Source organism: Neoarius graeffei, chromosome 3 (genome assembly GCF_027579695.1).
Source record: "Neoarius graeffei isolate fNeoGra1 chromosome 3, fNeoGra1.pri, whole genome shotgun sequence".
NCBI lineage: Eukaryota > Metazoa > Chordata > Actinopteri > Siluriformes > Ariidae > Neoarius > Neoarius graeffei.
In genome coordinates, this window is record NC_083571.1 from 98,484,336 (window position 1) to 98,510,808 (window position 26,473).

Sequence of the window (26,473 nt, forward strand, 5' to 3'; positions counted from 1 at the left end):
TAGAAGGATAAAGCGGCTAGAGATAATGAGAATGAGTTACATGCCATACCGTACAAGAACTCTATTCCTGAAATTACTTTTAATGGTGTTTGAACTGAATATCATCAGTTTTGGGAAAAAAAATCATGTATGTGGCAAGAGTAAGAATAATTTAAGCTTGTTTAATGGTTTGATCTGGCCCAAGCAATGAGGACAAAAAGATACCCTAACCATGTAGCCTATGGAACTGAGATACATTAACAATCTGGCATCCGTTACACCTACACACACACAAACAAAAATTCTAGGGGAAAAAAAAATCAGTATACACCACCATGTTTTAGGCAAAGTTATCCAAGCCAAACATAAGTTGAGTGGAAAGTTTCAACTTATCAACTTATGGCCTGCTGGAAGCCTCAGGTCACGAAGACCATTTTTCATGGACCATTCAGACTCATCTGGTGATGAATGTAATGAGGACATTTAATGTCTCTCTCTACATATGTACACACACACACGCACACTATTAATAGATAATACATAATATGCATAATAATACTTGATAATACATAATACTTGCATATCAAAACATCAAATGTTTTTCAATGATAAATGTTTTGAATTGGACTTTTAATATTAGAATCAGTTCATTTGTACTGAATGTTATTTTTCATATTATACGATATTTCATATTGTAAGGGGCTTGAATTTGAGTTCAATAAACAGAATACTCTGTTTATATTTTTGTCTGAATTGGTTGCATGTTTTCATATAGGGAGCTCCCTTAACAGCACTGAATACTTGAGTGCTACTGGAGAGATACATTATACGCTGCCATTCATAATTAAATCTAGATCTTCCGAACTTAACGTATCATGGTGAAGAAAAAACTGCGATTTCCTAGCAACAAAGTTGTGGCTGAATGGCTAGTGGCTCGGGAAAACCACTAGCCACAGCGGCCGGTGAGCAAAAAAGTTAATGTAAAGCCCTGTTGGCAAGGTGTGCACTTGGACGATTTTGAGCTATGGATCTACGGTGTGCAAGTAATTTAAGGTTCAAGGGGTGTAAAATAATAATAAAATGGCCTTTAGAACACTACTGCTCAATATTTTCACCTGATCTCGAATTTACAGCAGATCTGTAGTGTAGTGACTGCTGTGTACAAGCACACACAAGCTCATCTTATAGTGCTTAACTGAAACCGACAGGCAGAAGCCGTTTTTATCCCAATTGTTATTTTATCATGTAAAGCCCAATCTACTCTCAAACAATCTTTAATATTTATTAATCTTTCTATATTAATAGTTTTGCCATAAAATACTTTGACGATTCCATTGAAATGTATTAAAATAACAGGTGGCTAAAGGGGAAAATTATACCTTATATTATAAATCCTGATCTACTTTTTTTCTTTTGTAGTAAAGTCCAGCAGGCTCCTTCTCAAACTCTCACCTCAATAGCTCTGTGCTTATCGCAATGTTGTAGTCGAGTCACTAAACCTCACGTCCAGTCTCTAGTCCCCAGTGTTAAAGTCTGAGTCAAGTCCAAGTCATTTTTAAAAAAAAAATTGAGTTTAGTCTGAGAACAAGACTCCAACTGCACCATTTGACGGTAGCCGTTTTAGCACCATTAACATTAGTTTGTTCCTGAACATGACGTATGAACAGATGAATGTGCATTCTGTTTGTCAGGGAGTGCGAAGTATTCTGTGAGAGACGGTTGGGAGACGGATATAAGTGCAGAAGGTGTGTTTATTAATACAAGTGAAGGCGGTAAACAATCTAGAACGGCAGGCAAAATCGTGAAACGGGCAATAGGTTGAGCGAGGCACAAACAGGCTATCGTAGACTCGGCAGAATCAAACACGAGAAACAGGAAATCAGGGATCAGGAAACCAAACAAGGAAATAAGGCTCTGTAATGTATCAGCAACTCAATACTTCGCAAAGTAAGTGCGTTTTCACAGTTTTTATATCAGTGTACTGATTGTTCCTTAAGCCTGTGCAGGTTTGAGTCATTGACTGCGCGTGGGAGAGTCCGCTTGGCGTGCGCGCTGGCCGGAGCGCGCCTGAGAGTCTATCTGATGCATGTGCCAAGGTGCGCAGGTGTGACACACTTGCACAAAATTAGTATGAAAATTAATGTAGATATAAATATCTTATGGCAAATTATTATGGCATGTTACAAAAAATAAAGAAAAAAATCTGAGTCCTCGTCTCCAATTTACGAGTCCGAATGCAATTAACGCACAAGTCTGAGTCATCAGTGCTCAAGTCGAGTCACAAGTCCTTAAAGGGCCCATGGCATGGTGGTTTGTTGATGCTTTAAACGGGCTTGTGGAGGCTTCCGGATGTTATATCCGCAGTCTTTCTCGAAATGAACCCTCGGTATGTAGATATAGCCTCCTGGGAGAAAGCCCCATTTCAGCGCTTTTCCCAGTGCGTCGTTTTGCGAATGAGAAGCAGGAGGCGGGGAAGGGTAGACGGTGGGGGCGTGCCATGGGGGAGGGGGAGGGGCTGCCGTCTGCCTCCCAAGCCGGCCGAGAGCGCTCCTCGTCGGGCACGGCCAGGCGGGCGAATGCTCTGGTCCGTCCGCCCTGTCTAAAAAAAAAAAATGGTACAACTCGAGCCCATGGTAAAACTGGGACTTTGTCATTTTTTCCCGCCTGAGGCCCATGGTAAAACTGCACTTCCAGGAGGGGCTGCCGTCTGCCTCCCAAGCCGGCCGAGAGCGCTCCTCGTCGGGCACGGCCAGGCGGGCGAATGCCCTGGTCCGTCCGCCCTGTCTAAAAAAAAATGGTACAACTCGAGCCCATGTACCTGGCTAACTGCAGGAAGCGGTTAGCTGCACAGCTAATGTAGCCATTGCTAGGCTAACGCACCGATTTTAAAACACGGCAGAACGACCAGTTATACACTTACTTGTTCGGTGTTTGTGGCTGATGCGGCAGGGATGCTTGGTACGGACCCAGGCTTCAGTGACAGTTGATGTGCAAAACCTGCCCTGTACTGTCCCAAGTTGTGGAAACATTCATCAGGAAAATGCTTCCGACAAACATACACCGTCTTAGGTAGACTCGACGGCGTATTATTGAAGTAAATAAAATTAAGCCACTGCGTCTTCAGGGGCTCTCCCGTCGGCAGTAAAAACAGACTCTTTTCTTTGTTGTCACATCCATGTACAGCGCAAAATGTAGTCATGTGTTCTGCGCATGCGCAGTAGGCTTCGCGCATGCGCAGTAGGCTTGGTAGGACAAACAGCAACTTTTTAGTTGGGCGGGCAATCCATACAGTGGGTGGGAATCCAGAGGGGGGGGCGTGGGGATCATCTCCCTTGCTGACGTAGGCAAGGGAAGAGTTTATCAACGCGCCGTTTTGACATGCCATTCTCAAATGTTGGGCATAGTTTGGTTTACACATTATGAAATTTCTAGCCACTGGGGTGGCTTAAGAAGGTCAGAGGAACTCATTTTAACGTTAAAAAAAAACCTCAGAAAGTGAAAATTTCATGCCATGGGACCTTTAAAATTGGGGCACGAGTCGGACTTGAGTATACTCAATACTTCGCAAAGTAAGTGCGTTTTCACAGTTTTTATATCAGTGTACTGATTGTGCCTTAACCTCCTAGGGCCTAGCAGTTACATACGTGGACAGCACTTTTTAGAAATTCAGAACAAGAATCCACATATGTGGACATACTTTTTCTCAAAAAGTACATCTTATCAAAGATGATGCTTAGTTTTTATTCTAATCAGGTTCTAATAAGCCCAAATAGCAAAAAGAAATAAAAAATGCATGTAAAAAAAACAGCTTGGGTCTTAGGAGGTTAAGCCTGTGCAGGTTTGAGTCGTTGACTGCGCGCGGGAGAGTCCGCTTGGCATGCGCCCTGGCCGGAGCGCGCCCGAGAGTCTATCTGATGCATGTGCCAAGGTGCGCAGGTGTGACACACTTGCTCGAAATTAGTACGAAAATTAATGTAGATATAAATATCTTAAGGCAAATTATTATGGCATGTTACAAAAAATAAAGAAAAAAAATCTGAGTCCTCGTCTCCAATTTACGAGTCCTAATGCAATTAACGCACAAGTCTGAGTCATCAGTGCTCAAGTCGAGTCACAAGTCCTTAAAATTGGGGCACGAGTCGGACTTGAGTCCTGGACTTGAGTACTGCAAGCCTGGCTTATCATGTAGCTATCTGGAGGGTAGCTTACAACCAGAAACAGGAAAAATGTTTACACCTTCCCAAATAGCTGATCCTGTTTCTTATTAAAGCAGCTGGTACCCAATGAAATGTGATTTATTATACAAAGGAATGTGTTCATTTTAAAAAGAAACACTTCTTTATAATCAGTGTAATGCCATTTTTTGTAAACCATCCAAATTAAAAGAGGGAATCAATAAGGACAGGAACTGATGAGCAGAATCTGAATCGGGATCAATAAAATTCAAACAATACCCAACCCTAGAGGAGAGTCATACAATTCTTGACTCTGACACATTGTGCTGATTGTATAATAAATCAAGATAGCTGTTGAACATGATAACCAATAAAATTTTAAACTTGGTTTTTCAAACAGTGTTGACTGTAGCATATATTCATTTGGTTCCATTGAATCAATTTCTCACACACAAAAAGATCATACTGACAAATATAAATGTCCTGTTGCAAAATCAGTGGTGCTCCATATTTAAAAAAAAAAAAAAAGTGGGATTGTAAACTTGGATTGCATAATTTACTGAGCCATACTCATTTTAATCATTTTTTGCTGGCTTTGATTTACACAAGTTGCTTGACAAGTTAAATTACTATGAAAGATGCTTCAGGAATCGAACCGGAGACCTTTCTTCCCATCATCGGCTTCAATGTTGTGGAATCCTCCTTTGATGCAGGATTCGCCTCAGGGTGCAGTTAGTGTGCCTCCAGGGTGCTCGTGTGTTTTTTCCTTTTTGAAACCTAAAATGAGGAATGGAGCCTCATAAGAGCCATGTGCAGAGGAATACTGTGAGCCCAGAAGTGTTCTGTTTGGGACAGGACAATACTCTGAATGCCTGGTCTGAAATGAACACGCTTCCTATTGAAAGAAGTTGTTTGAAACAATTGAGAGTGGAGTTGAAGGCATTACAGAGAGGGTGCATGCTAGTTTGGCTAACGCGACTTCAAAGCTCTACGAGCATTTGGTCTGGCAAAGCTATTAAGCCCAACCGTTTCCCAAAGGCGTGGTTGACCCGCCTCCCTGAAATGCCTCAGTTTGCTACTGGTCGAAGCCAGAAAAGGCTGTGACGAAGCTTAAACCAATCACATCACTCTTTCCTCTGACATGTGTGACGCGACGGAAACTGCTTGAGTAACAGGAAGAAGATAAATACCTTCAGGGCTGCTCTTTGCTCCGTTTTCAATGAGAACTTCCCGTTGAATGCTTTCAATACAGCATCTACCGCTGTGTCAAAGGCTTGCCGCTGCTCCATGTTCGTAATGTTTCTAGTGAATGAAGCGCTTCCGGCATAGATTCTATAAACAATCTATGGCTTCCGGTCGCAGTTCTACTACGTCACTGCCTTGAACACGCCTCTACCCAGGGCCATTGGAGATGCTCAAAGTTGATTGGCTCCCGATTTTTCTGGAGCTTGGAAGAGCTGGAGATAGCTTGCTTTGCCAGACTAAGCTCGCAACAGGCCCCCGTGTTGCGTCACACTTAGGATAGGCGGGCCCAGGCTAGGTGCATGCTTGCATTCGAGTTTGCATGCATTGTCTTCGATCACTGCAATGTGGTATTTGTACACCTTGGGCAACTGCTGACCTCTTCCGCTCCTCGGACCTGCCTGATCCATGCTGATGCCCTATGTCTGGTTGGAGTCTCATCACATCGCTCCTGTGGAGGACGGCCCCATACGGACAGTTGAAAGTCACACTTGGAAGACGCTCTGGACTCTTAGAGTAATGCTTGTATGGCTGAGGACTACAGTTGACTTGCTAACTTTAGGACTGCAGTTGTCATGAACAGTTTTGCACTCGAGTTTCCATCAATGAAGAGTTTATAACATCAACGAAACTGACTTCATGTTAAAACTGTTAATGTTATAGTCGTGTTTGTTGTTGTCCAGGTGAGGATGGGTTCCCTTTTGGGTCTGGTTCCTCTCGAGGTTTCTTCCTCATGTCGTCTGAGGGAGTTTTTCCTTGCCACCGTCTCCACAGGCTTGCTCATTGGGGATAGATTAGGGAACAAATTGGCTCATGTCTTAGGTCATTCAGATTCTGTCAAGCTGCTTTGGGACAATGTCTATTGTTAAAAGTGCTATACAAACAAACTTGACCTTTAACATGACCTTGAAATCAAAATTGATGCTTCAGTGTGTGGTGTGGGGGATTTTTGCACCTGCCTCTTGGTGTTATGGACACCAATATTTTATGTATATAAATGTATTTTGGTACTATTCTTATTTTGTAGTTTGTTACTTAGTCTTTTTTTTTTTTTTAATGAACTCCAGAAATGCAATTATACACTATTAGAGCTTCTCAATCAGTAAAAGTAAACAAACGGGTCTCGTTCACTGCTTTTTCGTTTTTAGCTAGGTTGCTCAACTACTGTCTGTGGGTGTCGTGGTGAATCTTGAACACAATTGGGCTGGCAAGTCAGTCAATCAGTTCAGCATGCCATTTCTGTCTTCCTGTTTCACAGCCAGGTTCCCATTTCGTGTGACCTTTAGGATATGTACTGTGTATGCTCTGACACGCATGTAACAAGTATCCCTAGCTGTGTCCTGGTTGTTCAGTGTCCCTGGTGTGTGTCTCTTGTCTTTTGTCTACAGGCTCTGCTAGATAAAGTTGTGGTGAAGAGTAAGAGCTACAGTGTGGATCAACTGGAAAGACTTTACTCGGTGCTCAGCCAGTGTATTTTCCAGTACCGCAGGGATTACGACAAGACCTGCCTCATCGAGGTGAGTATCCATCTGGAACGTTGTATCATTCATGTTGTGGCATGTGGTAACGCAGTTAAAGGAGAACTGAAGGCAAATTTTTTTAGCATCAAAATTCTATTTCTCATTTTATTAAATATAGGAATGCATTTTTGATCGCTATTTTGTCACTGCTCTAGCAAGTTCTGAGTGTTTGAAATATGCTCTGTAATATATCAGTCCATATGTCAAAGCAGTGGCTGTAAACGAGATTCGTTGAGACCTGTGCGAGACATCGTAGGACGGAAGTAAAACGTACAGCGGAAATCAAAGTGACCGACATCTGCCAACGTTGTCAGAAGACGTGCGCGCCCTCTTTCGAATGCTGACGTAATCAAGCCGGAAGTTTTGTTTGTTTTGATAGGAATCAGGAAAGTTTGAAAAAAAGTAAGCAGTAATCATCATTTAAACTCGTTTTTGTGCAACATTTCGTTTGGAAAACAGTTTTCAAAATGATGGCACTGACACTTCACGTTTCAAAGTCTCGTGAAGATCGCACGGATAAGTGACGCCTGCCGTGGACCAAACAAACTAAATTCAACATGGCTAAAAACCGAATAGGCCGATAAGTATATGATTTAATTGCAATTAGTTGCCAATACGAGTCACGATATAAGGTTACTAAAACCGAAAATGTAATTGAATAACACATTAATTAAGAAATAAAGCAAGTTTAAAAATGACTTCAGTTCTCCTTTAAATAAATGGGACCTTCTATATTTTCTCTGACTGAAGGTGTTTTGGTTGTGGTGTTCTTTAGACATCACCATAAAACTGTTCCTGAAAAACGTGTTAAAATCTGTTTGGTGTGGGGGCGTCGTGGCTCAGGTGGATAAGGCGCCATACCATAAATCCGGGGACCCGGGTTCGATTCCGGCCCGAGGTCATTTCCCGATCCCTCCCCGTCTCTCTCTCCCGCTCATTTCCTGTCTCTACACTGTCCTATCTAATAAAGGTGAAAAAAGCCCCCAAAAAATATCTTTTAAAAAAAAAAAATCTGTTTGGTGTATTGCGAAGTCGTCTTTTTCCTGATACTGTATGAACATACAGAGTGAGTAGGCAGTGCTGACTTTCGTGCTCGTTAGATTAACACCAGTTTAGCCTGGTTATCCTGTTTATACCACCACCTGCCTCAAATTAGCACGAGTAAGTGCATCATCATCCTCATCTGTCGACCATTTTAATGGACAGGTCAATCGTCACACAATTGTTTCCCCCACATCTTGGTTTTCCATTGCCGTGCCCAGGTCCTCAAATTCCACACCGATATCCTGCGAAATAACTCCATGGTAAGTAGGTCTCCTGGAGTGAACCTTTCCAGGTGGTCTCCACAACAAGAGCGATGATCTTGCCTCATCCTTAGCCTGATGACAGTGACCAGCGAATTGGATGTTGATGAGCCTCTGTGATATTGGTGGGAGATCTCCCGAGATTGTGTCCAAGGTTGCAAAATGCCGCCAACTAATGTTTTGTGCACAACGCAGTAATTTGGTATACGTCCCATTGAGTTTGACCTGGAGTCGTGTTGTCAGAGTCCACGTTTCTGCACTGTACAGTAAGATGGGCTCTACTAGAGTGCGAAAGAGCTGAACTTTTAGCTTGTTGCTAATGGTAGAGCGCCATATCATATCTTGTAAGTGCAAGAAGTGCTGTTTTGAATAGATAAAAAGGACACACAAATATTAAGAACAGGCAAATATTCCAATCATGCAGTTTAATCCATCAGTTCCTGTAAGTGAAGGTACATTACTTAAAGTATATACACAGAGCCATGGCCTCACTTGCGTTTCTAAATGCCTTGAGACCTCAAGAATGGCACAGGAATAGTTTTAAGCGTTAACAATAAATCTAATATCGTAATTTTTATGATTAAAGTGATTTATATAGGTAGCGGTCTGAGTGAAATGACCTTGACGTCCGTAACGTCACAGCAGGAAGTCTATCGGTCCCATCGCCATTTCCACTATACTAAAACACAGAGCTGAGTGCAACGTCAATCTTCCATTTTGAGCTAATTTATCACCATGCCACGTAGATGTGTTGCTGCACCCGCCAGCAACACGACAGAAGGTGGATTTACATTGAACTCATGGTTCAAGAATGTTCAAACTGCAAAAATTTGGATGCGTTTTGCGAGAAGTTCACGGGCACATTGGGTGTCTATGAAGTGGTCTCTCGTCTGCTCTGCACTACTGCATTACTGAGGACTCGTACGAAACCTCTGATCTGTTGAGGAGCGTTGGCTATAAGCCTGTATTGAAAGAGGGTGCAGTACCAACAATTAAAGAAAAAGAAAACTACAAGAAAAGGAAAGTTTTTTTTTTTTTTTTTTTTTTTTTTTAAAGCAAAGTTCAGTTGCACCAGTCCTCCCAGAGTGAGCCGAGGGTTATTGCTAAAACCCGGGATGGAATGGGACGTGACCTATCGCTCGGGCAGTGACCTCCCCACGGTTGTTGCTAAAACCGGTGACATTCCGTCCCGAGTTTTAATAATTGCCTGAGTTGAGCAGTAATGGCGGAGTACTCCGTATGGACAAAATAGAGAATGAGTGGAGCAGCCGTCTTATTTCTAAACTGGATATCGCTGCCATCTCACCCTTACGTGGAAGAAGCGAATGAACGGAGAACTGAACAAACAACTGAAAGTCAGATTGTTTCCAAACAATCGGCCACAAGCTCGGCCTTCAAGAAGCGCGAACACAGACGGGTAAGCTCCCACTCTCATTGGAATAAAAAAAACAAAAACAACAGGTTGTTTACCTGCATTTAGATTAATACATATAACTTGTATTGTGTAAGTTAGCGGTATAAGATTATTTAATTTGCTTCAGGATGTGATTGTCTCAGTTCATCTGATTATTTAATTAGCCTTTTACGTTTTATCAGTGAAAATGCATGCATGTACATGTATATTGCATAAGTTACAACACCTATCCTGTTTTAATGAGAGTCAACCCACAATCAGTGAAGCCAAATCAGTCTTAGTTGAGCAAGTCAGTAACGGCATTTCTTACTTTCACCATAAATTTTTATTTACATGACTTTGGTCTATAGCTGTAAAAGGCCTCGGCCTTAAAACCGGTTACCGCTGTGACGTCACGCACTCAGGGCTGGCTGGCTCAGCGGGGCAGCTTGAACGCCAACTTTGCGGTCAATTTTAACTCTCAAAAATATATATTTTTTATTCCCATTTATGCAGCATACAAGAGTCAAGGATGGAGATACTATCCACTCAGAAATTTATTTAAAAATAAAGGTTCTGCGTATCTGCTTTAAGTATTCTTACGTGGTGGACCTGACTAGATATATATAATACACACATATTATTTATTTATATATATATATATATATATATATATATATATATATATATACACACACACACACACACACACACACACACACACACACACAGTGGTGCTTGAAAATTTGTGAACCCTTTAGAATTTTCTGTATTTCTGCATAAATATGACCTAAAACAGCATCAGATTTTCACATAAGTCCTAAAAGTAGATAAAGAGAACCCCGTTAAACAAATAAGACAAAAATATTATACTTGGTCATTTATTTATTGAGGAAAATGATCCAATATTACACATCTGTGAGTGGCAAAAGTATGTGAACCTCTAGGATTAGCAGTTAATTTAAAGGTGAAATTAGAGTCAGGTGTTTTCAATTAATAGGATGACAATCACGTGTGAGTGGGCACCCTGTTTTATTTAAAGAACAGGGATTTATCAAAGTCTGATCTTCACAACACATGTTTGTGGAAGTGTATCATGGGACAAACAAAGGAGATTTCTGAGGACCTCAGAAAAAGTGTTGTTGATGCTCATCAGGCTGGAAAAGGTTACGAAACCATCTCTAAAGAGTTTGGACTCCACCAATCCACAGTCAGACAGATTGTGTACAAATGGAGGAAATTCAAGACCATTGTTACCCTCCCCAGGAGTGGTCGACCAACAAAGATCACTCCAAGAGCAAGGTGTGTAATAGTCGGCGAGGTCACAAAGGACCCCAAGGTAACTTCTAAGCAACTGAAGGCCTCTCTCACATTGGCTAATGTTAATGTTCATGAGTCCACCATCAGGAGAACACTGAACAACAATGGTGTGCATGGCAGGGTTGCAAGGAGAAAGCTACTGATCTCCAAAAAGAACGTTGCTGCTCATCTGCAGTTTACTAAAGATCATGTGGACAAGCCAGAAGGCTATTAGAAAAATGTTTTGTGGACGGATGAGCCCAAAATAGAACTTTTTGGTTTAAATGAGAAGTGTTAAGTTTGGAGAAAGGAAAACACTGCATTCCAGAATAAGAACCTTATCCCATCTGTGAAACATGGTGGTGGTAGTATCATGGTTTGGGCCTGTTTTGCTGCATCTGGGCCAGGATGGCTTGCCATCGTTGATGGAACAATGAATTCTGAATTATACCAGCGAATTCTAAAGGAAAATGTCAGGACATCTGTCCATGAACTGAATCTCAAGAGAAGGTGTGTCATGCAGCAAGACAACGACCCTAAGCACACAAATCGTTCTACCAAAGAATGGTTAAAGAAGAATAAAGTGAATGTTTTGGGATGGCCAAGTCAAAGTCCTGACCTTAATCCAATGGAAATGTTGTCAAAGGACCTGAAGCGAGCAGTTCATGTGAGGAAACCCACCAACATCCCAGAGTTGAAGCTGTTCTGTACGGAGGAACGGGCTCAAATTCCTCCAAGCCGGTGTGCAGGACTGATCAACAGTTACCGGAAACGTTTAGTTGCAGTTATTGCTGTACAAGGGGGTCACACCAGATACTGAAAGCAAAGGTTCACATACTTTTGCCATTCACAGATATGTAATATTGGATCGTTTTCCTCAATAAATAAATGACCAAGTAAAATATTTTTGTCTCATTTGTTTAACTGGGTTCTCTTTATCTACTTTTAGGACTTGTATGAAAATCTGATGATTTTAGGTCATATTTATGCAGAAATATAGAAAATTCTAAAGGGTTCACAAACTTTCAAGCACCACTGTGTCTGTGTGTGTGTGTGTGTGTGTGTATGTATATATATATATATACACAACACACATTGTGTGTGTGTGTGTATATACAACCCCAGTTCCAAAAAAGTTGGGACAAAGTACAAATTGTAAATAAAAACGGAATGCAATAATTTACAAATCTCAAAAACTGATATTGTATTCACAATAGAACATAGACAACATATCAAATGTCAAAAGTGAGATATTTTGAAATTTCATGCCAAATATTGGCTCATTTGAAATTTCATGACAGCAGCACATCTCAAAAAAGTTGGAACAGGGGCAATAAGAGGCTGGAAAAGTTAAAGGTACAAAAAAGGAACAGCTGGAGGACCAAACTGCAACTCATTAGGTCAATTGGCAATAGGTCATTAACATGACTGGGTATAAAAAGAGTATCTTGGAGTGGCAGCGGCTCTCAGAAGTAAAGATGGGAAGAGGATCACCAATCCCCCTAATTCTGCGCCGACAAATAGTGGAGCAATATCAGAAAGGAGTTCAACAGTGTAAAATTGTAAAGAGTTTGAACATATCATCATCTACAGTGCATAATATCATCAAAAGATTCAGAGAATCTGGAAGAATCTCTGCGTAAGGGTCAAGGCCGGAAAACCATACTGGGTGCCCGTGATCTTCGGGCCCTTAGACGGCACTGCATCACATACAGGCATGCTTCTGTATTGGAAATCACAAAATGGGCTCAGGAATATTTCCAGAAAACTTTATCTGTGAACACAATTCACCGTGCCATCCGCCGTTGGCAGTTAAAACTCTATAGTTCAAAGAAGAAGCCGTATCTAAACATGATCCAGAAGCGCAGACGTCTTCTCTGGGCCAAGGCTCATTTAAAATGGACTGTGGCAAAGTGGAAAACTGTTCTGTGGTCAGACGAATCAAAATTTGAAGTTCTTTATGGAAATCAGGGACGCCGTGTCATTCGGGCTAAAGAGGAGAAGGGCGACCCAAGTTGTTATCAGCGCTCAGTTCAGAAGCCTGCATCTCTGATGGTATGGGGTTGCATTAGTGCGTGTGGCATGGGCAGCTTACACATCTGGAAAGACACCATCAATGCTGAAAGGTATATCCAGGTTCTAGAGCAACATATGCTCCCATCCAGACGACGTCTCTTTCAGGGAAGACCTTGCATTTTCCAACATGACAATGCCAAACCACATACTGCATCAATGACAGCATCATGGCTGCGTAGAAGAAGGGTCCGGGTACTGAACTGGCCAGCCTGCAGTCCAGATCTTTCACCCATAGAAAACATTTGGCGCATCATAAAACGGAAGATACGACAAAAAAGACCTAAGACAGTTGAGCAACTAGAATCCTACATTAGACAAGAATGGGTTAACATTCCTATCCCTAAACTTGAGCAACTTGTCTCCTCAGTCCCCAGACGTTTACAGACTGTTGTAAAGAGAAAAGGGGATGTCTCACAGTGGTAAACATGGCCTTGTCCCAACTTTTTTGAGATGTGGTGTTGTGTGTGTGTGTATGTGTATTATGGCATGCCGTTCAGGAAATTAATCTTTGAATATATGGAATGAAACCCTGAATATATGGAATGAAACCCTGAATATATGGAATGAAACCCTGAATATATGGAATGAAACTCTGAATATACTGAATGAAACTTTGAATATATGGAATGAAACCCTGAATATATGGAATGAAACTCTGAATATACTGAATGAAACTTTGAATATATGGAATGAAATTTGGCTGATGTCATGAAGGCACTGCCGCCGTCCTGCAGCAAAAATGAGTCAGTCGGCTCGGGATTTGGTTGTGGCTATTTTAAATAATAAAGACATTGTTAACACTCTGGCGAATGCTCGTGGTTTTATTAGTGTTTACTTCTTTTATGTGCAACGAAGCTACGGTGACAAAGTCATTTCCCTCGTGGATTATATTTGTATAATGGTATTTTCTGTATATAAAACTAATTTGTAAATTTTGTTGGTCGAGTTTTACAGTATTTCTCAATATATTCTAATACTCTCCTCTGAGTCAGAGTTTTTCTTGGGACCTGTTGTCTGTCTGCCGAGCTGTGGGAGCGGGGGCAGAATACAAAGTTTCATTCAATATATTCAAAGATTAATTTCCTGAACGGCATGCCATAGTGTCTGTGTGTGTGTATATGTGTATATATATATATATATATGTGTATGTATGTGTGTGTGTGTATGTATGTGTGTGTGTATATATATATATATATATATATATATATATATATATATATATATACACACACACACACACATTTGTGTGTGTATATATACTAGTGCATCTCAAAAAATTAGAATACCATGAAAAAGTTCCTTTTTTTCATAATTCAAAAAGGTAAACTTTCATATATTCTATATTCATTACATGTAAAGTGAAATATTTAAAGCCTTTTTTGTTTTAATTTTGATGATTATGGCTTGTAGCTCATGAAAATCAGAAATCCATTATCTCAAATTATTAGAATATTTCCGAAGATCAATCAAAAAAAGGATTTACAATATAGAAATGTCCAACTTCTGAAAAGTATATTCATTTATACACTCAATACTTGGTTGGGGCTCCTTTACCATGAATTACTGTATCAATGCGGTGTGGCATGGAGGTGATTAGTCTGTGGCACTGCCGAGGTGTTATTGAAGCCCAGGTTGCTTTGATAGTGGCCTTCAGTGTATCTGTATTTTTGGGTCGGGTGTTTCTCATCTTCCTCTTGACAATACCCCATAGATTCTCTACGGGGTTCAGGTCAGGCAAGTTGGCTGGCCAATCAAACACAGTAATATCATGGTCAGCAAACCATTTGGTAGTAGTTTTGGCACTGTGGGTAGGTGCTAAGTCCTGCTGGAAAAGGAAATCAGCATCTCCAAAAAGCTCGTCAGCAGATGGAAGCATGAAGTGCTCTAAAATCTCCTGGTAGATGGCTGTGTTGACTTTGGACTTGATAAAATACAGTGGACCAACACCAGCAGATGACATGGCACCCTAAATCATCACAGACTGTGGAAACTTCACACTGGGCTTCAAACACCTTGGATTCTGTGCCTCTCCACTCTTCCTCCAGACTCTAGAACCGTGATTTCCAAATTAAATGCAAAATGTACTTTCATCTGAAAAGAGGACTTTGGACCACTGAGCAACAGTCCATTTCTTTCTCTCCTTAGCCCAGATAAGACACTTCTGACATTGTCTCTGGCTCAGGAGTAGCTTGATATTAGGAATGCGAAAGTTGTATCCCCTTTCTTGAAGATGTCTGTTCGTGATGGGTCTTGATACACTGACACCAGCCTCAGTCCACTCCTTGTGAAGCTCTCCCAAGTTCTTGAATCAACTTTTCTTGACAATCCTCTCAAGACTGCGGCCATCCCTGTTGCTTGTGCACCTTTTCCAGCCACCCTTTTCAGCAATGACCTTTTGTGGCTTACCCTCCTTGTGGAGGGCATCAGTGATCATCTTCTGGACAACAGTCAAGTCAGCAGTCTTGCCCATGATTGTGGTTGTGTGTACTGAACTAGACCGAGAGATACACTGTGTTCATACTGTTTTACTCAAACTCGAAATGAAATATTCTAATATTTTGAGATGGAGTTTTTTTTTGGTCCTGTATGCCATACTGATTAAAAGTAAAATAGAAAAATGCTTGGGGGAAAAAAAATATATATATATATATAAATATATATATATATATATATATATATATATATAGTATGTGTGTACGTATGTATGTGTGTGTATGTGTATATATATATATATATATATATATATATATATATACACACACACACATATATATACACACACATATACACACAGTATATATGTGTGTGTGTATATTTTTGTGTGTGATATATACACACACACACACACACACATATATATATAATATATAAAACGTGTGTGTGTGTGTGTGTATACTGTATATGTATGTATGTTCACACTTTCTCTGAATTAGGACAGAAAAATGTTTTATCTTAATAAAAAGGAAAATGTAGTAGACTCTTAAAAAGACTACCTGAGCAGACAACATAAATGAGCTTAAGTTTCTGCCGACCTCCAGGGCCCCGTGCGTCTCCACTCTCTTTCTGCTGGCCGGCAACCATTACCATTGTATTTGAGAACAGCAAACCTAATTTCCCCAGAGAACTGAGCACGGCTCTCTGCTATCAACACGGTGCTCTAATTTCAACACTCAGCAGCTGTTCAGTGTGTCAGCATCCAGTTTGTGTGTATTCATCATCTGCTCACAGCTACACAGGCATAATGAACTCATTTTCATTTCTTTCATTTTCTGACAAGTTGTTAGTTTTGAAATAGGACTGCAGCTATGTGCTGCTGTAGTTTTGTTTTTATTATTATTATTATTATTTAAGCTTAGCAATGGGTGACGTAATTATGGCATGACGGTGCAGAGAACACCCATGAATTCCTGAACAATACAAATAGTCTTATTTTTGTTCTCTCAGCATGTCTGTGTATTTGCTTTGTAATGACTGTACAGGATACGCTGTCACATGAGGGCTCGTTATGGTCCGTGATATCCCCACACACACACGAACAGTGTAGAACGCAAGGTGGGATGAAATGACCAATTTCCTCATGTGAAGATTATTTTTAAATAAAATAAATACAAATTGCATCATCTGTTGAAGTCATTCAGTAGGATACTTGCTACAAAAGACACAGACAGGGAAAAGGCATGTGCTGCTTACTGATCTCTCCAGCACTACGGAAAGGGAAATATACAGCCCCTTTATAAACGGCTTATTCCAAAGACAGTCTTATTCCGAGAATCATTTTAAACAGCAGTCCGGAATCAAGTGGCATTTGGACATTTGCATAAAGTATCTATCTATTTCTCAAGAACATGATTCCTTATGATGCTCTGCTTTGTGCTTTCTGCAATTGTGACAGTCCCACATGGATACCGTAAAGACTTCCACTTCCCGAAACTGCCCGCCTGTACTTCAGTGAATGATCTCACCTGGATATTGTAGATGTTTACTAATAATTGCTGCTGCTGCTCACCCCAGGGATCTTATTCACAGTGTAATCACACTGAACATCCTTTCAACACACATTTTGGTCCACTTTTGATTCCAGTTCCTCATGCCATCTCAGGCAGGTGGTGCAGTGGTGAGCAGTGTCGCTCTCCAGCCAGCAGGTTCTGGGTTTGATCCTGCTGGTCGACCAAGGACTTTCTGTGTGGAGTTTGCATGTTCTCCTCGTGCCTGTATGGGTTTCTTCTGGGTGCTCTGGTTTCCTCCCACAACCCGAAGACATGAGAATTAGGTCAACTGGCTACTCTAAATCCGTCTTGGTGTGTGTGCCCTGTGGTGGACTGGCAATCTGTCCAGAGTGAACCCCGCCTCTCCCCAAAAGGCGAGAAAATTGCCCCCCCCCAAAAAGGCCCCAGATTGGCACCAGATCACCTGGATCAGCAGTATAGAAAATATATGAGGGAATGTCGTCTCAGGGCGTTTTTGTTGGTCACTGTTACCTCTAGCTTGTTCGTAATCTACATCCAGACTTCTGTAACTTGCTTTGTCTGTTAAAAAGTAAACTTGAAATGAAAGCCTTGTGCAGTGCAGTAGAGCCCTGCACTCCCGCGGGAGTCCCACGGGACCCGACGCAAAGCAGTGCGGCACGGGACAAATTTTGAAAGCTCATTGCGGGCGGGAGGGGGAGTGCACAATGCGGGAGCGGGCGGGAGAGGTGATGAGCTGCAGTCCCGCTAACTAAAAACGTGTTTAAAATAAAATTTATAAATTATTAATTTATGTCTATCATATATAATTTGTGCTGGATATTCCGTGTTTGAGATCTCCGATCATGGCAGAAGAGCAGCGCTCCTCTAGTGAAGCTCACAATGGGTATCTCTGTAAAGCCTCAGCTGCGCATGCCGCCTGGCAATGCGCACCCTCGCTATGTGTGCTAGGTGAAGGATCGGTCAGTGGAGAGCTCAGCTAAGCTCAGCATGTTTAATTCCCCAAGCCAATGACAAGAACTTTCGTGAGAAATAACGCGAACGTCTGCATCATGCGGGATTTGCGGGCGGGACCGGGACAAAATATGGCAGGCGGGAGCGGGACTGAAAATCATAATTCTTTGCGGGAGCGGGACTGAAAATTCTGTCCCGTGCAGACCTCTACAGTGCAGTATAAGATGGTGGAAAAGCTACGGCAATATTTCTTGTCATGACCAGTGTCAAACTAGGATACAGGTCACAGATGTTTATCAGCTCCAATCACTGATATGTTTATTTACAATGGTCTAATATATATATGATAGATCATGCCACAATACACTTTTGAGATATCATGGATATTGTGATATCTTTTTTTAGATAGAAATTTTTAATGATTAAAAAAAAAAGTTAAGACTCAGTTACATAAAGCAGATTTGATGCATTTTCTCCTTTGCGGTGTTTGGGTGTTTTTTGGTTGGCTCATCCGCCTGTCGGCCAGGCCGGATGAGCTTATGCGATCATGCGTCGTCCGTCCGTCGTCGTCATAATCTGTCCACAATTTGCAAAAATCGCTCCTCCTCCTACAAAATTGATTGTGAATTTGATCGAAATCCAGTGTTCCTCAGGTGGGTGTGCATAAAAGTTGTCAAGATGCTGGCACCACCTGTCATACTTACGATTTTATGGGCGTCTGAAATTTTTGGATGACTCGACACATTAAACGCTACTCTTTGTAAACTGCTGGGATGTGTTGGGTTTTTTTTTTCCACTGAAACTCACCCAGAAGACTCTAAAGATACATACTAACGAGTTGTTCACCAGGTAGCGCCACCAGCCATGGATGCGGCTACAGAGGGGTCAGGTGCAGTTTCACGAAAATCACTACTCTTACAGAAGTGATCAGATTTTAATCAAACTCGTATGGGATGTTCCCCAGGTTGGTATGTATAAAAGGTGTCGAGATGGTGGCGCCTCCAGTCATATTTAACATTTTATGGGCATTTGAAAATTTTGCATGACTTGTCACAACAAACACTACTGTTCGTAAACTGCTAGGACGTTTGCACTGAAACTCACCCAGAAGACTCTAAAGACATATTCCAACAAGAGTTGTTCACCAGGTGGCGCCACCTGCCATGGATGAGGCTACTGAGGGGTAATATGCAATTTGACAAAAATTGCTACAACTCCCACACAATAACAGTGGCCGGTATGAGCTACAGCCTCATTGAGGCTCTTTTTAAACGTAATATCTATCTTTAAACACAGCACCTTACTACTTTGTTGGGCATTTGGTAAGAATGATGCATATGTAGTGATGCACATGTTGTATAGAAATAGCTTGGACATATTTTGACATTTTTGTCCTATCGCTCACACCTATTATACAGTAAAGCTGAAGAATTTTTGTTTGCGCTTTCACTGTTTTTATCCTCTGACTTTATGGCTCACTTTGTCCCATTTTCAGGAGATGGAGAGGCAAGTCCAGCATTTCAATACATTCCTGTGATGAAAGAAGGGTGATCATTATCAGAGACTCCTGTGACACAAAAAGGAGACCAACTTAAAGAACCAAGCTGCTACAGCGAGCCGAGCAGGTTTGGTTTTAAATGGCAAAGGAGGGGTTAAAGGAAACTTGCAAAGACTTTCAGTGGCAACCTTGGTGCTATTGTCTCAGGTACCTGGACAGAACTCGTCTACAGAACCAAACACAAGTCAAGACTTATATAGGTTTCAAAAAAACATATATGCCAATTTCTACTGGGCGTTCTTGGTGCTATTAGGTGCTATTGTTTATCCATTTGCTGCTCCTTGAGTTTCTTTTAAAAAGTCAGAAAAGGAAAAAAATCATTCTATTAAAAAAAAAAAAAGATTGTGTGATGTCACTTAAACACCTTGGTCTCATTTGTCAGGAAGAGACAGCAGACACCACCACACAGGCACAGATTCTCACCAGCAGTACTAAAACACCACCTGAATGACACGCAATGCCATGAGGTCATGCCAGTTTGTTATTGAACGTAGAAATGAATTGCATCATTGAACGCCATCTCGATGAACACCATCTTAATGCGTTGTGTCCCCGTGACCTTTAACCAATAGGCAATTAAATGTAAGCAGTGTGTAACTGCTGTCATGCTCCTGCCCAGAAAATAAAAACAAAACAAAACACATTTTCTAACGGAATTGTACGCGTTTTCTACCTGATGCATGTGGTGTACCCTTTGCAGTGAAAAGCTGAAGCGCCATCGTATTAAGAGAATCTCTAAAACCGATAGCTACGTTTATTACAGTGGGATTATCACAATACCATGATGCAGTAAACACAGTTTTGATTATTTTTTGTAATTTTTTTTTTAAATAACTGATAACATATCTAGCTACAGCATCAGGAATGTGTTTCAAAAGACGTGTTGCCTCTTCAGTCGATCTCTTCCTGCCTAATGAGCATTTCCAATTTGGTATCGTCATGGCCAGATATATATTGTCTTTTGGGAAAAGATGGCTTGTGTCGACTCTCTTCACTTAAGACTCAACAAATTGTTTGTTTTTTTTTTGATCAATCTGCACACCCACATGAGATTTACCATCAAGACAGTTTTCACACCAGTTGGTTACGCCATGACTTTGTTGTAATTTTATATCATTTACTTTTTTATTACCTCTTAGTTTGAGTTATATGAATGCTAAGATTGTTTGCATTAATTAATGAATGATGAACAAGGCAATTCTAGCCAGCGTGGTTTGTTCAGTATATGGATCATTTATTATTGTGTTAAAGTTTTGTTTTTAATGGTATTTTGGCTTCTTTTTTTAATTTTAATGACTTTGTCTATGGTTTAGTTGTATTAAAACCCTGATTAGTGGCTACTTATTCTTTTAGTAGCGAGGTTCTAGTTTGTTTTTGGCCAAGAGTGTTTAATTGCCATGGCCTTTTCTCTGAAAGAGTTGAACTGCTTCTTTCTTCAGTTTGCAGGAAAACATTTCTGAAGTTAAAACTCATCTCAATTTTATGTAAAGCTGAGTATACTTACAAACCATTTAAAAAAAAAAACATGCAAAAAGAGGAGTTAACTCTGGACTACTGCAGCGAGATGGAGAACCCTGGCTACCTCAGTTAAAAATTTATTTAAAACAACATGTTTATTGAAGACGTACAGTATTTGTCAGCATCTGTATCATTGCTGCACCTTTTACCATTCAAAAGCCCGGGTACTGAGCAACAGGTCCTGCGGCCGATGCAGTAATCCATCCTTTTGCTTGGTTTTTGGTTCATATCCTTTTTTTTTTTTTTTAATTATTATTACTGAGTTTTGCAGTTGAGCCAACACAAACCCAGCACATTAACTTCAGTAAGATTTTGTATTATATATTTTATCTCCTGTCCGATGGACCTTGGTGATGGCAGCCATATTGTTTGTCCATTTCACTACATTTTCTTTTCTTTGTCTTGCATAATTGCTTCATTTTGGCTATTTATCTCCCGCTGTACCTGTTTTATTTATTAACATAAGTATTGGTGTGTGTGTGTGTGTGTCTGTCTATTCATATTTTTGTACACCATTTGATTAAAAGGGGACAAATTGGAAATTTGTTACAGCTTTTGATGTCGGAGCCATGTAATGATGTAGCACATTTTTGTAGCAGGGTTACGCAGATGGAGAGGTTTACTGGTCTCAGGTCTCTGCTACATTCATGATCTATTTATTCCATTATGATGGTGGTGGTGCTTTTTGAGCTTTGTGGTAAAGGAACTGTTCTCCAGCTAATGTTAGGAGCGTTTTAATACCTCCTACCCCGCTTGTTCTGTATAATTCTCCTAGTAGGTACTACTGTGATGCTGACCACTGGGTCTGACATCCTGACATTTCAGCTGATTTTACAAATTCTGTAAGGATTGAAAGAATTAGAGGACATACAAAAAAAGTAACCTGTGTTCACCTCTTTAAATGTGGTTGTTGGCTCCTATTTTTATCACTATCTTTTCAGTATTCATGGTGCAATACTGTGCTGGTCCTAAATTGTGTCACTTGGCCAACAGATGAGTATAATAAATGAAATTTAACATCTAAAAAATTGAACAAATTTAAAAGAAGTTGGGAAACTATTCAGAGGTTTATCTAAACTTAAAAAAAAAAAAAAAGGATTTAATGTAATTCTACGGAAGCCGCGAGAGGGCCTTCATATAATCTTTTTTTATTCACCTTGTTATCCCGAGATAACGACATAATTAATTCAGGATCTCGAGAAAACAACACGACTAACTCGAGATCTCGAGAAAACAAAACAGTTATTTCATGATCTCAGCTGGATCACTGTATCTCCGTCGGTAGAGACGAAGCCGGGCCAGTCTTCTGCGGAGGTGCCGCGGACTAATTTTGAAATTATCCCTTATTAAAAGGCTTAATGTAATCTCTCCCTGTGTCAACCCCTGATCAAAATATTGCCTTATTAGGTGATCGATTATTCCAGACATTCTAATGACCAAAGTTGCGTCTATACAGAATGAGAAATAGCCCCAAAGTCAGCATATCGCAAGTCTCTTGGCGCACCTGAATGAACCATTTCTCAGCTGTTTACTCGAGATCATGAAATAATTGTTTTGTTTTCTCAAGATCTCGGAATAAAGGTTTTGTTTTCTCGAGATCTCGAATTAGTTGTGTTGTTTTCTCGAGATCCTGAATTAATTATATCGTTATCTCGGGATAACAAGGTGAATAAAAAAAAAAAGGATTATATGAAGGGCCTCTCTCGGCTTCCGTATAATCCTGCAATGATATGATATAGTGATTTGGACATGGTACAGGGGGAAAAAATGTCAGACCATGTGAAACCCCACTTTTTTCCTCTTGGTTTGACTTTTGCTTGATATTGCAGACTGCATAATTCTGTAACGCATAAAAAAAAAACCCACGACAGCACTGTTTTGAGTTTGTGAATGCTGTCCTTGCAAAATCTGTGATGTTGTCATATGAGTTGGGTTTAAAGCATTGATCAAAAATGGTACTGGTGATAAACTAGTGTCACTTTTACATTCGCTCCATTTTCCACGTTTGGTTTGATGTAGTCTAGTGGCATCTTTTATTCAAAAATCTGTGCTGTTGTTCGACCAAAAACTGGCCTACTACAAAACTGCCTGACTACTTTACTTTACTGACACCTGACTGGAGCCTTAAACAAGTGTTACTGGTGGTGTATCTCATTCTGATCCTGCATCATCCCCTGAAGAAGAGCTACACACAGAGCACTCGAGTATGATTGAGCTCATGCTTTTTAACTCGTTTCCTTTTCCATTTTTCCTGATTAAAATGTCAAGTTGGTTAAATATCCAGTTTGTTGATTATTTGCTCGGCAAGGTAGCTAAGGTATACAGACTCTTTTCTTTTTCCGCCCCCTTTCCAAGGTATTTTTTTTTTTTTCTTGAATAAACCTTCAGTGCTATAATAATTGCCTCTAATATGTAGTGTTTATTTATTGATCTAATTTTTGGGGATTTGTATTTCTGCTATTGCCAGGGTCTTTGCCCCATCTTTTCAATCTCATTTGAAACCTGGTTAATATCCAGCCAAGAGTTCTTTTAGTGAAAGTCCTGTTGAAATGAATACATTTACTGTAATTTCTTAAACTGCTGTGATTATACTTGAATAAAAAGGTGCAAATTGTACGATTTGGTGAACGTCTTCGTTTCTGTCTCGTTGCTTGTGGTTACAGTTCATGTTGATTTTGAGAAGTGAATATACGACAGTTTAGTTATCAGTCATTGAGCAAGTAAGTTTTACTGAACTGTTTAGTCGTATTATACAGTGGTATTGTCAACAAGAATACAGTAATCCATATTTATATTAAAAAAAAAACAACCCTAAATTTAATCTGACCAAGAAAAAAGAGCCAATAGGAAAATATTTGGAAAGCCTGTGTCTAGCTTGATACTTTTTTTGACTGTAAAAACAGGACACAATATAATTTTCAATCTGTTTTATGTTTCATCATTAATAACATGTAAATGAGCCTTTTTGGGTACAGATTTACAATCTTTTTTTTTTTTCCAACCTATTGAAGTTTCTTAAAACATTTATACAGAATTACCTTCAGTTTTAAAATATACATATTTCCTTCCCTATGATACAGGACCCTCAGCCCCCCAAACTCCTCCATCCACAGCCTGTTTCAGCTGGATTCAGATTAATGGAGGAACAAAATGTACAACGTCTTCCTCAAGATCAGAAGTAGATTGTGCTTTGGCTGTGTTTGGGAGAAAAACAAATCCATCAGTCTTATTCTTGGACACTTGGTGCTACCTTATACCTGTGAATGCTGTCTTGTGGAGATGCAGGCTTCACTGAGGTACCCTCAAGTCGAACCATTACATTACTTTCTCCTGACACACCCTGGAATCTTATCCTTAATTCCTCTTGTAACTCTTGTTGGGTAGATGTGATGAGCCATGGCTCTGATTTCAGCATCTCTTCATAAGCTTCATGGGGGGGGGATGTTGTGGGGCTACTATGGACAGAGTTATTGGAAGGGCGAAAAACACCAAAGGAATATGCACAAAAAAAAAGTAAACTATAAATGTCAATGAAAAGTTTTTGTAGTTAGTTGCCAAAATGCTTGCTTATTACTCATATGGCGTGGCGCGAGAGCCGTGAATGAGGGTTCGCTACTCTACATTTCCCTTCCAGATTGTGGACTTTTCGAGCAGTGGGGTTCTGCTCCATTCCACCCAGGAGAGCCGCTGGAGTTTGGGGAGTAGTCCTTTGACTCGGATCCCTGCAGTGCATTGAGGAGTGTGGCTGTGCGCGCTAGTTGTCAGCCGCTCTGGATGTACTTTTTGATCACCACACAGCCGTGTCTGAAGAGCGGGCATGGCAGGTTCTGCAGGAGAGTCCACGTATTCGTGCTGGGGTCAAAGGTCTCCATGTTGCCTAGCGCCGGTCCCTCACTGCTCACGATGCCTCCTGTGGTGTATATTTTCCCATCCAGGACAACAGCACTGAAACATAGAGCACGAGCAGGGGGATGAGAATTGGATTTCGTGCAAAATCGTAAGGTAATTACAGACAGGGTAACATCATTTTCCAGGCTGCCCAGGTGTAATGGCTGATTCGCAGGTAGTGACATGACCACACATCAGTATAAATCAGGTAATGCTGTGAGGATGCACAGTAATAACTTATTAGGTTTCTGCACCAAGGGTCAAAAAAAAAATCATAGATTATTGTGCACGAGTCGGTGAGAAGTGTTTCAGAAACCTACAACAGAACCCAGATGGCTCTAACCCATCCCATGTCATGTGTGCGGTAAATGCATATGGAGCAGTCCGCAACTCCGTGACACACACAGCTGTATTTGTCCGCTCCAAACATTAGCAACTTATCAACATTATGTGACTCGTTGTCTTTTGTCAAGCGTATTTACTTGCCAGTGATTTAATTTTCCCATTTTATTACTTTTTGTGGATCTCATTATATTTTGCGTGAAACACTTATTTTTGTCGATCTGGTTTTATTTTTGTTGACCTTGTTATTTATGAACAAAACAATGCAACAGAATATATGACTAGCAGAAATGGTGTTTAAAAACACACACACACAAAAAAAAAGCTATATTCTGATTAACGTGTCCCTGCAAAAAGAATGAACAATGCAACCAGAAATAATCGGGGGGGTCCAAACAAGAAATAAGTACTGACTGTGCAAAGAAAAAAGAGAGAGAGAAAGACTAGCAGACCTGCAGAACTGCCTGGAATGGTTCATGTTGGGCCCAGCTTTGATATTGCCCTTATCCGGGTCGTAGATGGTGGTGGCTCTGGCGTACGCTCCTCCGAGAATGAAAATGAAGCCGTTGAGGCTCACAGCAGGGGCGTATTTGTTATCTAAACAAAGCCGAGAGGAGAGAGCAAAGCATGTAGAATTTACCACTTTGGTGCAGTTCTTCTTCTGCTTATATAATGACATAATTTTAACTTCCTTCTGATATCAGAGGCCTGCAGGTACGCTAAATTATACCTTTCTTCAAATGCAAAGGCAAGGCAAGTTTATTTATATAGCACATTTCATACACAATGGCAGTTCAATGTGCTTTACAGAAGTAAAAACAGTAAACAATAGAGAAATAAAATTACATAAAATAATTTTATTCTAAAACAATTAATTAAAAGAATTAAAAGAAAATAAGAATTAAACAATAGTAGAAATAAAATAAAGTAGAAATAGGAGGAGAAAAAACAGCAGAATAGAATAAAATAGAATAAAATTAAAATAAATTTAAAACATGCAGAGAAAGTAAAAATTATTTAAAAAAAAAAGAAGACAATATTAATTATTTAACAGAAAGCATCTGAAAACAGCTTGGTCTTTAACCTAGATTTAAAACTGCCAACAGCAGGAGCATTTTTAATGTCCTCTGGCAGTTGGTTCCATAGCTGTACTGCATAGTAGCTAAAAGCTGCTTCACCATACTTTGTTTTAACAACTGGTTTTAATAGTAAATTTTTCTGTTGCGATCTGGTAGATCTGATTGGGTTAGGCCGCTGCAA

The 26,473-nt window shown here is 40.4% G+C and overlaps 2 protein-coding genes across 7 annotated transcripts in view; one reads left to right on the forward strand and one right to left on the reverse strand.

Annotated features, from left to right (window-relative positions):
- atad2b (ATPase family AAA domain containing 2B) overlaps window positions 1–22,171 on the forward strand; it is a 299,539-nt gene extending 277,368 nt beyond the window's left edge. For all 4 annotated transcript variants that reach the window (XM_060917745.1, XM_060917747.1, XM_060917746.1 and 1 more), the window contains 2 exons: window positions 6,785–6,913; window positions 19,403–22,171. In XM_060917745.1, coding sequence (XP_060773728.1) covers window positions 6,785–6,913; window positions 19,403–19,444 — 171 coding nt within the window. In that variant the 3' untranslated portion in view covers window positions 19,445–22,171. The remainder of the gene's footprint in view (window positions 1–6,784; window positions 6,914–19,402) is intronic.
- Window positions 22,172–23,895: 1,724 nt separating this feature from the next.
- The window catches only part of LOC132883759 (kelch-like protein 29), a 493,942-nt gene continuing 491,364 nt past the window's right edge, over window positions 23,896–26,473 (reverse strand). For all 3 annotated transcript variants that reach the window (XM_060917753.1, XM_060917752.1, XM_060917751.1), the window contains 2 exons: window positions 25,666–25,810; window positions 23,896–24,928 (listed from right to left, as the gene is read on the reverse strand). In XM_060917753.1, the coding sequence (XP_060773736.1) occupies window positions 24,745–24,928; window positions 25,666–25,810 (329 nt within the window). In that variant the 3' untranslated portion in view covers window positions 23,896–24,744. The remainder of the gene's footprint in view (window positions 24,929–25,665; window positions 25,811–26,473) is intronic.